This window comes from Chlamydomonas reinhardtii, chromosome 2 (genome assembly GCF_000002595.2).
Source record: "Chlamydomonas reinhardtii strain CC-503 cw92 mt+ chromosome 2, whole genome shotgun sequence".
NCBI classification, from domain to species: Eukaryota; Viridiplantae; Chlorophyta; class Chlorophyceae; order Chlamydomonadales; family Chlamydomonadaceae; genus Chlamydomonas; species Chlamydomonas reinhardtii.
This window is the reverse complement of record NC_057005.1, coordinates 243,969-256,356: the sequence shown is the minus strand read 5'-3', so window position 1 is coordinate 256,356 and position 12,388 is coordinate 243,969. Positions and strand designations below refer to the sequence as shown.

General features: G+C 62.3%; 2 protein-coding genes across 3 annotated transcripts in view; one reads left to right on the top strand and one right to left on the bottom strand.

Moving 5' to 3' along the window:
* Positions 1-27: 27 nt before the first annotated feature.
* CHLRE_02g074850v5 (uncharacterized protein) lies at positions 28-5,953 on the top strand. Its single transcript, XM_001701780.2, has 7 exons — positions 28-818; positions 1,032-1,111; positions 1,277-1,349; positions 1,653-1,835; positions 2,050-2,155; positions 2,579-2,670; positions 2,909-5,953. The coding sequence occupies exons 1-7, from the start codon at positions 168-170 to the stop codon at positions 3,392-3,394; spliced, it is 1,671 nt and encodes a 556-aa protein (XP_001701832.2). The 5' UTR covers positions 28-167; the 3' UTR covers positions 3,395-5,953.
* A 31-nt stretch (positions 5,954-5,984) lies between these two features.
* CHLRE_02g074800v5 (uncharacterized protein) overlaps positions 5,985-12,388 on the bottom strand; it is a 15,023-nt gene continuing 8,619 nt past the window's right edge. The window contains exons 14-19 of one of the 2 annotated variants that reach the window (XM_043059124.1): positions 11,951-12,388; positions 10,749-11,790; positions 10,238-10,420; positions 10,039-10,090; positions 9,239-9,783; positions 5,985-8,985 (exon numbers count right to left, since the gene is read on the bottom strand). The exon at positions 11,951-12,388 is cut by the window's right edge and continues 1,196 nt beyond it. In XM_043059124.1, coding sequence (XP_042926758.1) covers positions 8,692-8,985; positions 9,239-9,783; positions 10,039-10,090; positions 10,238-10,420; positions 10,749-11,790; positions 11,951-12,388 — 2,554 coding nt within the window. In that variant the 3' untranslated portion in view covers positions 5,985-8,691. The remainder of the gene's footprint in view (positions 8,986-9,238; positions 9,784-10,038; positions 10,091-10,237; positions 10,421-10,748; positions 11,791-11,950) is intronic. The other variant, XM_043059123.1, reaches the window with a different exon arrangement.

Sequence of the window (12,388 nt, the reverse complement as noted above, 5' to 3'; positions counted from 1 at the left end):
GTTATGCGGGCCGCACATACAGGCTATCATAGTATCCCTATACAGCTGTCAAATACACTCCCCACAATGCTGTGAGCGCAGGTCGCAGGCTGGCACTCGTCAACCGCCCAGGGACCATACAGCTCGTTCTGTAGCTGCGTCGGCAAAAACACGCGACTGTCGGCGAGATGAATATATTGCCTCAAGAAACTGGTCGTTATGCTGCGCTGCGGAAGCGCGGGAGTGCTTGGCAGTGCGCCCTCTCAACGCTCTGCTTCAGGCCCACCGCCAGCCTTCAACGTGTTGACATTGGTAGAACATCGCCAAGTTCCGGCTCGTCGGTGGCGTTTGAGGCCACGGTGACCAGTGACAACTGCGGCCATGTGCAGACTGAGGAGCAGGCACAGGAGCAGGCTGGCAAGCTGGACCAGTTCTGCAAGCTATCTTGCCAGACACGGTCAACTTTCCGCAGCCTGGCGAGCACCCTCAGCGACCACAACTCCCTCAGCAGCACCTGTTGTTCGCCGGTGCCGGGTTCGCTCTACACGACGCTGTCGAGCCTCCGGGTGGGGAGCCCGGCGCCCCCCGGCGCTGCACAGATGGCGCCGTTCCTGTACACCTCGCCATCAAGCCAGAGCCCGCCGCCAGAAGCCGCGCCGAAACCCCCCAGTGTCACCCCAGTGGCGCCGGCTGCCGCGCACGGCCTTGCCGCAGCCGCCTCCAAGACACTGGCTGTGTCAGCACGGGTGCCTTCATCCATGCGCCGCCCGGTGTGGGCGATGGCCGACTACCGCGTTTCCCGGAGGCTCTACAAGGGCGACGTCACCGCGGTTTACCAGGTGAGAGCTCGCGGCAAAGTGAAGCATCATACACATCGGACTGCAGAAACCTAATCGGACATCGTCTTTATGGGCCGAAGGGTTTACGGCCAGATGTCATGCCCAGCAGTTCCTAGCATAACGGCGCCGTATCTGCCGCCCGTGTGCTGCACTACTGCATGCATAGACACTGGGCACGCATGTCACACACGCCTCCAAAACCCCTTCATGCAGGCGACCTGCCTCCGCAGCGGCATGCAGGTGTGCCTCAAAACGTACGACCTGCGCTGCGTGCCCAGCAACACACTGCACATGTGAGTGTGGCCAATGTGATAGCGGAGAGAATCCGCGCGCCGGTGGCTGGTCAAAGCTTCAAGCGCAGGACTGTGCATGCATGTGCGCTTCCCTCCTGCGCGCGGCCGCTGCCGCTTCACCTCCCCCGCTTGCCCTGCGACCACCGCCGCCGGGACGTCGCACAGGATCCGGCGCGAGATCGAGATCCACTCACAGCTGCACCACCGCCACATCGCCCAGATGTACGGCGCATTCCTGGTGGGTAGCTGGCGGGCTGTGGAACGTGTGAGGGGGGTGCTAGCAGGCTAGCGAAGCACAACAAGCTTGTGGTTGGAAAGACAGGGCAAGCCGTGTACGGTATGCACCAAGGTCGTACATGCGTAATCGTAACCGCGCAAGTGCCGACAGTGCTGCAGCCCGTCCCTGAAGCTGCATTTGAGGTGCTCACAACTCCACACACAGCCGGCAACGCTGCCGCACCGTTTCAACTTCGCCTTCTTTGATTAGTAATGCTTGGAACCCCTCCTCCTGTGCTCTCTTCCCCGTGCGTCCTCACCCTAGGACGGCGTGGAGCGGGTGGTGGCGGTGCAGGAGTTTGGCGCGCGCGGTGACCTGTTCAGCTTCTTCCGGCGGCGCCCCGGCGGCCGCCTGTCGCACCACGTGGCGGGCGTGGCGGTGGTGCGGCCGCTGCTGGAGGCGCTGGCCTACATGCACGGCGTCGGCATCTGCCACCGAGATATCAAGGTGCGTGCGGCATTGCCGTACTGGGCAGCCCGACCTGCTCGGCACGCGCGTCTGCACAGCCATGCCTGTCACTGCGTACGGCAGTGACTTTAGACATGGCGCAGGTCGCCGGTAATCAGAAGTCATCAGCACACTAGCTCGCTCGTGCTTGTTCACCCCGTCATCCCATTTACATACGTTGTGCGTACCCACACCCACACACTCCGACTCGCAGCCCGAGAATGTGCTGCTGGGCGAGGGCTGGCGGCTGCTGGTGGCGGACCTGGGTCTGGCCATCGACCTGCTGCGAGAGCGGGCCGTCACCCGCGCCGGCACACAGGGTGAGAAGCTAGATTGGTTGGGTTAGAGCTTTCCCGGGCTGGAAGTAAGGAAGGCACTCAAGGGCTTAGCTAGCGTTCGTCTCACGCCTCAGTGCTGATCGTCTTACGTCGCGTGCTGGCTTCAGGTTACTGAACTAGAACAATAACGTCACTGCACACTCGAGAGGGCATGTCTAGCGCTGCCTGTACGGCGCGCCCCCGCATGGTGTTTCAACCATGATTGCCTAGTTGGCTGACCAGAATCTTCGAACCCCAACACAGATACTTGATTGGCAGACTCCGCTGCGGCGCCCTTGCGGCGCCCAGCTCGTGATGCTGAGCCAGTGGCGTCTCGACATTTAATTTCCAGCACGCGCGTGCATCTGCGTCTAAACGGCTGCTTTAGGCGAATGTCCTTGTGCACGCGGACACTCACATACACAGGCTACATGGCACCCGAGGTGGAGCGCTGCCCGCTCAAGAACGTGGCTGGCGACAACAAGGACCGGGCTGACCTCGCCTACACCACCGCCGCGGTGAGTGTGGCGGCGGCGTGGCCTGTGTAGCACCTTCTGGTCGTGGCGGCAGTTGTATGCCCTGGATGGGCGGGTGGGCGCCACGGCACCACTACAGACACCTGTCATGCATGTCGTGTCCTGCATTGCACCGAAGCATCAAGCGCCGCTTTATGACCACGTGAGTGCACCCTGTTTCCTGCCAATTGAAAACCCGCTCCTTCTCCTGCGCCTCCCCGCCTGCTGTGTCGTGCGCCAGGACGTGTACGGTGTTGGCATCCTGGCCTACGAGCTGATGACCGGACAGCTGCGACCGCCGCAACCAGCACAACCAGCGGCACCGGGCGACAGTGGCGCGGCGTCTGCCTCGGGCGCTGTGTCGCCGCAGCCGCCGGTGCTGGTCTTCCCCGCGTCGGTGCCGGTCTCGGCGCGCGACTTCATTCGGGCTGCTGTGTCGCCGGACCCCGCGGACCGGCCCACGGCCGTGCAGCTGCTGCAGCATGTGTGGCTGGCGGAGGCGGCGCAGGAGGCGGGACAGGCGCGGCGGCAGGCGGCGGAGGCGGCGGAGCTGGCCAAGCAGCAGCAGGCGGCTGCAGCTGGGGCGGCGGCGGCGGCTGTTGCCGCCAGTGGTACGGTTGGTGTCATGGCAGCCGCCGTGGGCCCCGAGCCGGCGCTGTCAGCCCGATCGCCAGTGCAGGGGCTGGAGGCGCCGCTTGCCACCCCCTCCACCGAACCGCCTGTTTAGTTTGTATTGGGGTGCGTAATGCGGTGCGAACATTACGACGTTAGCTGAGTACGGCGATTGCACCGCAGTACCACGGCAGCGAGTTGAGCTCTGGCAGTCTGGAGGCTGCCAGTGGTGGTCATCAACGCACCCGTGTTTGTTACTGGCGGCCTGCACGGGGTGCCGCGGGGGCCCGAAGCCGCCGTACATGCCAGCTGGCAGCACACAGGTGCATCGGCCTGCCTGTGCCACGTGCGTATGCGGCGGCACGCACGTGATGAAGGCTGCTGGCAACCCCTGGATGCCGGACCGCTGGTCGCCGACAATACTGCACAATACATCACTCTTGTGGCACCTGCCTAAATTTATGACGTACGTCTGATCCTCTAGGGTCCCATGTTGCCCTGCCCCTCAAGGCACCTGATTTCCGCGTTAATTGTTTGATTGATGCTGGTGGCCCATCGGACTATTAACACATACTCCCTTGCCGTACAGGCAGGGAGGGAGGGCTCTTTGCTGCGCGACGCTTTGATGTGGGCTGTTACAACCGAGAATTGAAGACTGGTCCCCCAGTCAGCGTATTGCTGCCTGGGTGGTCTGGAAGATGGAAGAGGCTGTTGGAGGCACCCAAAAGGCGCCAGGAAAGCTGGTAGCGCGCTCATTGAAGACCTCAAATAAAGTATTGTCATAACTTGGGCTTTGTTGGGTTTTGTGAGATTGGTGCTTGACTTAGACATTGTACCGAAAGAGCAGGACTGCGGGATGTGCACAATGGCGGCACACGGCAGGTCCGCCTGCGTGTGTGTCCATGGTATTGGTCGTGAGCAGGTAGCTTGCTGAGACTGCTTCCGCGTATGCTCCAATCGCCGAGCTGCGTTCGTTCCATTTGATGTGGTGGGCCATGTGGGTGTGAGCCGCTGTGGAGCACATGGCAGATGCATTGCTGACCCTGGGCCAGCGGGCGAGCGCGCACGGGTGTATTCGATGGATGGCGGTTGAGCCGCCCCAGCGCTGGTGAGGGTGTGTGGACGGTGCGGCGGCGGCTCCTGGGCGGTGCTTTCAGGCGGCCTCCCCGGACATTGAAGAATAGGCAAGCAAGCATTGGCCATGGCTTCGATTGCAAGGTTTTGCGTATCTAAGGAGGACAAGCCATCACAGAAGCAGACACATGTCAGACCTTCGTCTTGTATTTGTTTGGGGACGTCAGTGGTGGCCCTGAGATTCATGTTGCTTTGACCCGCACCGGGCCGGGTACATGTTAACTGTGCTTGTGTATGGCGTGTCCTTGTATGTTCTTATCTCACGTATAGCTGCCTCACGGCCGTGCGGCTATGGCCGCGCCGTAGGCAGTTGCCTGATGCGGCTTCGTAATTGCTCCTTGCCGCGGCATCTCTGTATGGTCTTGACAAGCTTCTTAGCACTGAAAGTCAATGCAGGGGGTGCCATTCTGCCTTGTGCGACGACTTTGGCAAATGCTTGTGAGCCTTACATCAGCAGCAAGAGCTCGCTCGAAGTTTCCCAACCTTACTTGGCGTTCTAGTTGCAATGACTGCACGGCCACTGTGTGCCACATGGGCCACATGGGCCGAGGCTCCTGTGGCTGCGCCGGCGGGTTGGCTGTATGATGTTTAGGCATGTTAGGTTATGGCACTGCAGTGTCTCACAGTATTGGCCCCTGCATAGAGGGCTGCAGGCTGCGGTCCTGTGGGTATGGTTTTGTTGGTTCAGCGACAGGGTCGCAATGGCCGTGGGTATGTCCTGCTCGCTTTGGGCGCCCGCCGTTTTGCAGTTGTACTACTGCGACCTGCTGTCTGCGTGTGCGTGTGTGTGTGCGTGTGTGTGTTTTTGTGTGTGTGTGTGTGTTGTGTGTGTGTGTGTGTGTGTGTGCCATGCGTGCACGGTTGGACGTAACTGCAGCGCGGGCGCATCTACCGCTGTGTTACGTGCCGCATCAGGCGGGCGGCGCTCAGTTTGGGCCGCTGGAGAGGCGCTTGACACCCGGCCGGTGCGTGGGAGTCCTGACACGGGCATGCGGAGTGAGCACCTGGGTACCCGGCGCAGCAGGTGTTATGAAGGCCCCGCCGCCGCTGTGGCTTTGACGGTGCACACGATGGTGCTGGGCCTACCGGGCCAGGGGTGCGTGGTGTGTGGCGGGCAGCTTCAAGGTTTGCACTCCCACTTGCACCCCCCAGCTTGTTGTGCAGCTGCACTGCCGGGCCCAGGTGAAGAGGATGGCGGTGAGGAACCTCGTTCTCGTGTCCCTTTGTAACTCACACATGAGTTACGCCAGGTGTGAAAGTATTTACAGTGCCCTCCACGGGTGCGACATGACCCCACGGTATTAGGGCCATCACGCACGGACAGGGGTGTTCCTGTGGGGCTTCGGCCCCCCCTCTGAATCGCTGCGCTCGGGGTGCTCAGCCCCAAAACAGGCAACAAAGAGCAGCAAGGCGCATTCTTAACCAACGTCGCAGGGGGCATGGAACCGGACGTCCAGACAGCAACCGACAACTGGTCGCTCTTTCAGCAGGAACACTCGCGGCCGGTTGCGGTCCACTGTCCACGTCCGCATGCTTGGGCCTCGCCGCACTCACACACATACCGTACGGTACTGAATGCGACATTACAAGAAGGCACAGTCCAACCAAGGCGCAATATTACAGCCCACATGCCCTGAGAGGCAGCAGGACACGCGCAGCAGTCTGGTGTCCGCCGCCCCACTGGCCCACTCCAGTGTGACTCTGCACAGCCAGGTGTCACCACTCGTGAGCAGCCGCCGTTGGCGAGAGCCACGGTGGGCCCTAATGCACCATGGGGTATGTCGCACCCGTGGGGAACTCACCGCTCCCCAACCCAACTGCTGAAAGAGCGACCAGTTGTCGGGTGCTGTCCGGTTCTAAGCCCGAGCGGTGAGTTACAATAATAGTATGTGGATCACATCTCAGCCTCAAAAGCGACCCCTTGCATGAGCTCCGACTCGTGTGGCCATGTAGGGGCAGCAATATAACGCGGGGGTTGCACAGCTCAGCACTGCATGCGGCCTCCGGCCATCTTGTCAACTGCGCTTAGTGCCGATACGAGGCACAATAATCTCTATCACCCGGTTAACCGCCCACATGCAACCAGTCCTTCAAACTCAGACGGCCAGGCTTACCATCGATGCTCTATACTCGGTGGCGCATGACATTGGGTTACAGCACCAGGCTGGTGTGCATACCCCAGGAGTGGTTGTTGGTGAAGACGATGCGGGTCATCACAGCGCACCAAGCCGAACATGAGAACTAATGGGCCGCAAGTGCCGCTTCGTCAAGCCGCTAGCTCGAGCATGCTACCATCAGTGCTACACGTGCCGCCTACGCATCCAAGCTATGCATTTGGCTACATGGAGCCGAACAGCAACCTATAATCAGCGGGCTCCAAGGCGCCGCTCGGGCACGCACAGTATGAGTGATGCCCGTAGGGCCCCGCCGCGAAATCCGAACGTACCACTGCTCCAAAGCATATGCATGTGCTACTTCTTCTCTTATTTTAGGGTTAGGAAATAGCCGCACAGGTTGCAACCTACATGGGGGCCCGCCCGCAATCGAGGGTGCTGTACACCTCACGGCTTAAGCAGGGCATGTCGCTACCCACACTAAACAACTGACACAAGCGAACGTTGTCAAGCGCACGAGCCGCGTGGCGGCAGGGTGGCAGCCCGTCCCGTTGGGAGGCACACGGCCCCCACACCACCCGAGCACACTTGATCCAACCAACCTTGGCACAATAAGCAAGCCCATTTCTGTAGCCCCAGGAACCACCAAGGGCAAAGGGAGAACGCAATCGCCTCTCCCCGATTCCTTGACAATTGGGACATATTACGTTGGGCTCGGGCAAGTAGCACCCCCTCCCCCGCACCACCAACACACACACACACACACACAACCTGTCCCTTCTGTTGTGCTCTGTCGCAAACAGTCTTGAAAGTGCGTTTATGTGTACGTATGCGCATGTATGTGGTGCCCTCCGTATTGCAACCCCTACTGCGTGGCCTAAATACAAACACACTAGGGCCATGGTGCCGAGGAGCTGCATCTGCCTGTTCTGGGGAACTTCACCAACCTGCCTAAACACTGTCCCATCGCACACCTGCGGGTGCCCACGCGCAAGAAACGCACAATGGTTGGGCAGAACCTTTGGAAGTAGCTTGATTCCGCATGTCGCTAGCAAGCGTCCTTGCCGCCGCCTCGGGCCCCCGCCCAAATTCTAGCATACACCAACAGCCACAGCTCTCCCCTTCGGCGACGTCATCAGCCATGCCGTATGCGGCCAAGGGCTGTGATGAAGGATCAGGCCTCCGTAGGTCATGGGCTCACGGCTTCAACAAGCAGCAGCCTCGCGGCCAACCGCATCAACAAGCGCGGGGCTGGGGCGCAGCCAGGCATCCCTGGGAGCCATACGGGTCACTTGTAAGAGAAGCGCAATCCAAAATATTAGTATCCTCATGGAAACATAGGTAACCTTAAACTCCCACTGTTGACAAGACCGTGGATCACAAATTCCTCAGCAACAGCCCGCATCTCTCGTCCTTAGTGGCAACCCAAGTCTCGTATGCTTTCAAACGTGTGCAATCAGGTTTGCAGCTTGCATGCGCTCTAGGCTTACATGCATGTTCTGTCAACTACCACAAAATTGCTCGATTAGGGGACTTATGGCACGCCCCATCCGCCAAGAGATTACGGGATTTATGGCACGCACCCAGACAGGCTATGCACCGGCACCGGCACCGGCACAGTGGGTGTCGTGGCAGGCACAGACACACAGAAATTCCGTGGGTGCAGACAGCTCGGCGCAGACGGCTTTGTGAACGGGCCGCCGCTTGGTCGGCCGCCGCCCCGCCTTATCAGTCTACCAGTCGCAACACAGTCTCCCCCGCTCTATACGCCACGAGAGCATGCAGCAGCCATGTAGTCACGAGTCCGACTACTAGACCAAGCGCACAGGAGGCGCCGCAGGCTGCCACTACCAAAGCGGTCCTGAAGTTCCCGCCTTCCAGGCCAGCAGGAAAGCGCGGAGCACGGCATCCGTTCATCCATAACAATTATCGCAATCACGCAATGTCATCAATTTTACAATGTCATCAATTGTTTTCCTCCCCTGTGCGTACGGCACATACGTTGACTGCCTCTCGTGTGTTGCTCTCCCACATACTAAATCAGCTTCACAGAGGCGCCCCTGCAGCCCCCCCCCCCACACGCATGCGTTTACCCAGACATACACACATATATAGCTAGGTCCGGTGCATCTTACCATCATGTAAAACTTTGATGGCACAACTGTCACAGCAGGTCAGCGGACGGTGCTGACATGAACTCGCTCACAGTGTTCATGGTGGCGTTGGCCGTTTGCGACGCACGCCTGCCAGACTTGCTGTTGGGCACCACGGGGGCGCGGCCCCGCACCATGGGCGACCGGGCCGTGCCACTCGCGCCAGCCGGGCTGCGCGAGGTGCGGCTGCGGCCGGCGAGGCCCACGGGCCCCATCAGGTTGCTGAGTGTGCCCAGCATGTCGGCCCGGCGCTGCTTGCCGCGGCGGTGCCGCTGTGCGTCCTCCGAGTCCGCACACCAGGTGTACTGTGTGTGTGTGTGAGAGAGAGAGGTTTGGGCAGCGGGCGGCGGGAAGGAGAGAGGGGCGTTGGTGTGGCGGCACCGCGGCATCAGGGCAGCGAGCAGCTAAGGTGCTGTGTTCTTGGCAGCCTATCCACACCACGTGGCCTCGACAGGAGGCCCTGGGCACTGTCCCCTGAGTGTCTCACTAACGGTACCGGTCCACAGGAGCCGTGCAGTGGACATGCTGCACGCGCACTGCTAACGCCACGCCACTCACCGTGTCCATGCGCCCCTTGCCCTTGACGTCCACGCCGCCGGTGGGCGCCCAGCCCTCCTCGTCCTCCTCGGGCGGCAGCAGGGCGCGTGTGGCGGCTGACACGTGGATCACACCCGGCCGCCCCGTGCTCTCCATGCGGCTGGCGGTGTTGACCGTGTCGCCAAACAGGCAGAAGCGAGGCATCTTGTGCCCAACCACACCACTAGTCGCCGAGCCGCTGTGGATGCCCACACGCATCTTGACCGGCTCGCCAGTGTTTGGCAGCAGCACTTTGGCTGCCTCTTCCAGCATGGCCCGTGCAAACGCCACTACACGCATGGCGTGCAGTGGGTCCACATCGCCCTGCCCGCGCACCGCGCGCCCATAGCCGTCCTCATCGCGCGCCACCAGCCCGCCCGCCACCATGTAGCAGTCGCCGATGGTCTCCACCTTGTACACGCCGTACACGTCTGTCAGGCTGTCGAAGCGCGTGTACAGGTCGTTTAGGAAGGTCATGACGGTGGCTGCCGGCACCTCCTTGGACATGTCCGTGAAGCCCTTGATGTCTGAGGGCGGCGGGAGGGCATGTGTGTGAGAGAGGGAGTGGGAAAGGGTGTGTGTGTGTGTGTGTGTGTGTGTGTGTGTGTGTGTGTGTGTGTGTGTGTGTGTGTGTGTGTGTGGCGGGCACGCGGGGCAAATTGGCCGATGGGTGGACTTATGTGGGAGGCAGGCAAGCATGCCGACGCGGCCTCCGGCAGCTCGAGTGCCAGCCTGGCCTAGCCTGGCCTGCCCCTTCCCTGCGCCATTCAGGCCTTGCTCACCCGCAAAGAGCACGGTAATGCACTCGTGTGAGGTGGCCAAGGCCGCCGGGTCCTGCGCACACAGAACGTCGGGAATGAGGGCACGCGGGCTTCACGGGGTGGAATGTGCAGCTCTTGCAGCTGGTTGCTTGCCGATGGGTTTGCCGCGCCCCACCTCCGCATACGGACCATCCCAGTCCCACGCACGCGCCAGCCCCACCTGGATGTGCCGCAGCAGCACCAGCCCCTTGCGCTCCAGGTCCGCCTCATTGCGGCGGCGCTGAGTCATATGGCGCACTATGTGGGAGGGGAAGATGTCCGCAAGCAGGCGGTGCTCGGCCTCCAGCACGCGGGCCAGGCGCTCCTCCGCCTGCACCTTGCTGGTCACGTCCGTCTGCACCACCTGTGGCGCCGGCGTGCGTGTGGGACTGGGTGAGTAGGGACTGGGTGAGTAGGGCTTGGGCTAGAACGTCGCTTGCGCCTAGTTGCGGCGGTTGACAGAAGCTCAGAGCACAAAGCCACCAGCAGCGTACACCAGGCATGGACAACATCTGGCTCACAGGCCACACACACACACACACACACACCAGCACGACCACACACAAACACACGACCCCTTCCCCTTGTGCTTTACTAACATGGACTCGCGCAGCACACTGCCGCCCGCCCCGCCCCTCACAAGCTGCACGTGCTGCGCGTGCACAGACACACGCCAACGCACGCCGACGCACCAGAATGAGCGGCGCCTCGCTCATGGGGTCGCTCACGGGCTTGACCACCACCTCGTGCCACCGCATCTCCTCCTCCTCGGCCGCCGCCGCCGCCGCCGCAGCCGCCAGGAACAACACCTCACCCGTGGAGCCGGGCACAGCCGCCGCCGCCGCCAGTGTCTGCGTCTGCTGCTGTTGCTGCTGCTGGTCTCTGCGCTGTGGTAGCGACTGAGGCACTGTAGCCGTTGCCATTTGATGCAGAGACTTGCTGAGGTTCTGAGGGAGTGACTGCCCCTGCTGTTGCAGCTGCTGCTGCGTCTGCTGAAGCTTCAGCTGCTGCTGCAGCAGGGCGCCGGTGCGGCGAGCAGGCCTGTTGTTGCCGGACCCCGTGTCCCGCCCGGCGTCGTCTGCGGCGGTAGAGGTGCTGCCAAGGGCGGTGCCAGACAAGGCGGCCGCTGCCGGGGCGAAGGCGTTGGTGGCAGTGGTAGCGGTGGCGTTCGAGGGTTGCAGTGCGGCCATGAGGTACGTGAAGTTGGGAAGGCCGCCCCAGCTGTCACGGACGGAGCTGGTCACGTTGCTGGGGCCGCCCGGCACGCCGATGGATGACGGGACCTGGCCGCAGCTGGTGCTGAGCTGCTGCCAGTGCGCCGCCAGCTGCTGTGCCTGCCAGCCCTCCGGCGAGCCGCGGCCGTCCCAGGTGTTGGCCTTGGAGGGGTGCTCCGTGCCCCAGCTGGAGCGGCGCATGACCTCTCCGGTGACGGTGGCGGTGTCGGTCGTGTAGGGGGAGGGCATATCCGGCAAGTTGGAGCCGGTCTTGATCCAAGGCAGGGGCTGCTGCGGCTGCTGTTGCTGCTGCTGTTGCTGTTGCTGCCGCTGCATATTCATAAGGCCAGCAGCGCTGCTGCCGCCGGGCGTCGTGGTGCCGCCACCAGCACCGTCGCGGACGACGATGGTCCGCGGCCCGGAGCCGCTGGCGGCCTCGCGGTTGTGGCTGCTGTTGTCGTTGCGCGCCAGAGCCGACAGCAGCATGTGCAGGCGCCGGTCCTCCTCGTGACTGGTGTGCCTGGGTGGGCGCCAATACATTGCAGCGGCACGCACACCGAGTCAGGGTGCAATGCAAGTGACAGCGCGCGAGAAGCGTACAACTGCCAACCAGCAAAACACGCACGCACGCGCAGACGAGCCGCTCCAATCATCACAGTATGTAACAAGCGCAAACGTACCTGAGATAGCTTGTGGCGCGCGAGGACGAGTGGCCGCCGGCTCCGCCTCCGCTGGTGCGTCCAAAGGCAGGAGCCGCCGCTGCAGCCGTGCTCTGCCGCGGCATGGATGTGGACTGCAGCTGCGGCAGTGGGGCGGAGGGCATGTGCTGCAGCTGCTGCGTCTGCTGCGCCGCCGGCTGCAGCGGCTGCAGGGGTTTGGGCGAGGGCGGCCGCAGCTGCAGCTGACCCGCCGAGGTGCTCATCATCATGAGCGCGGCGGGGGGCCGGGCGCCGCCGCCGCGTGCGGCCATGTCGACACCAGCTGCTGCGCCTTCAACAGCAACAGACGCAGCCGCCGCACCCGAGCCAGCAGCGTGCTGCTGCTGCTGCTGCTGCCGCAGCGCTGCGTCCTCTATGCCTGCATACGACCGCGTGCGCGCCATGGAGGCGGGCCGGTTT

What these genes read in the sequence shown, in the direction of transcription:
- CHLRE_02g074850v5 (XM_001701780.2), top strand. Translation starts at nt 168, where the DNA reads ATGAATATATTGCCTCAAGAAACTGGTCGTTATGCTGCGCTGCGGAAG. An exon ending in AGATGTACGGCGCATTCCTG is followed by an intron (nt 1,350 to 1,652) that starts GTGGGTAGCTGG and finishes TCCTCACCCTAG; the next exon opens with GACGGCGTGGAGCGGGTGGT. An exon ending in CACCCGCGCCGGCACACAGG is followed by an intron (nt 2,156 to 2,578) that starts GTGAGAAGCTAG and finishes TCACATACACAG; the next exon opens with GCTACATGGCACCCGAGGTG.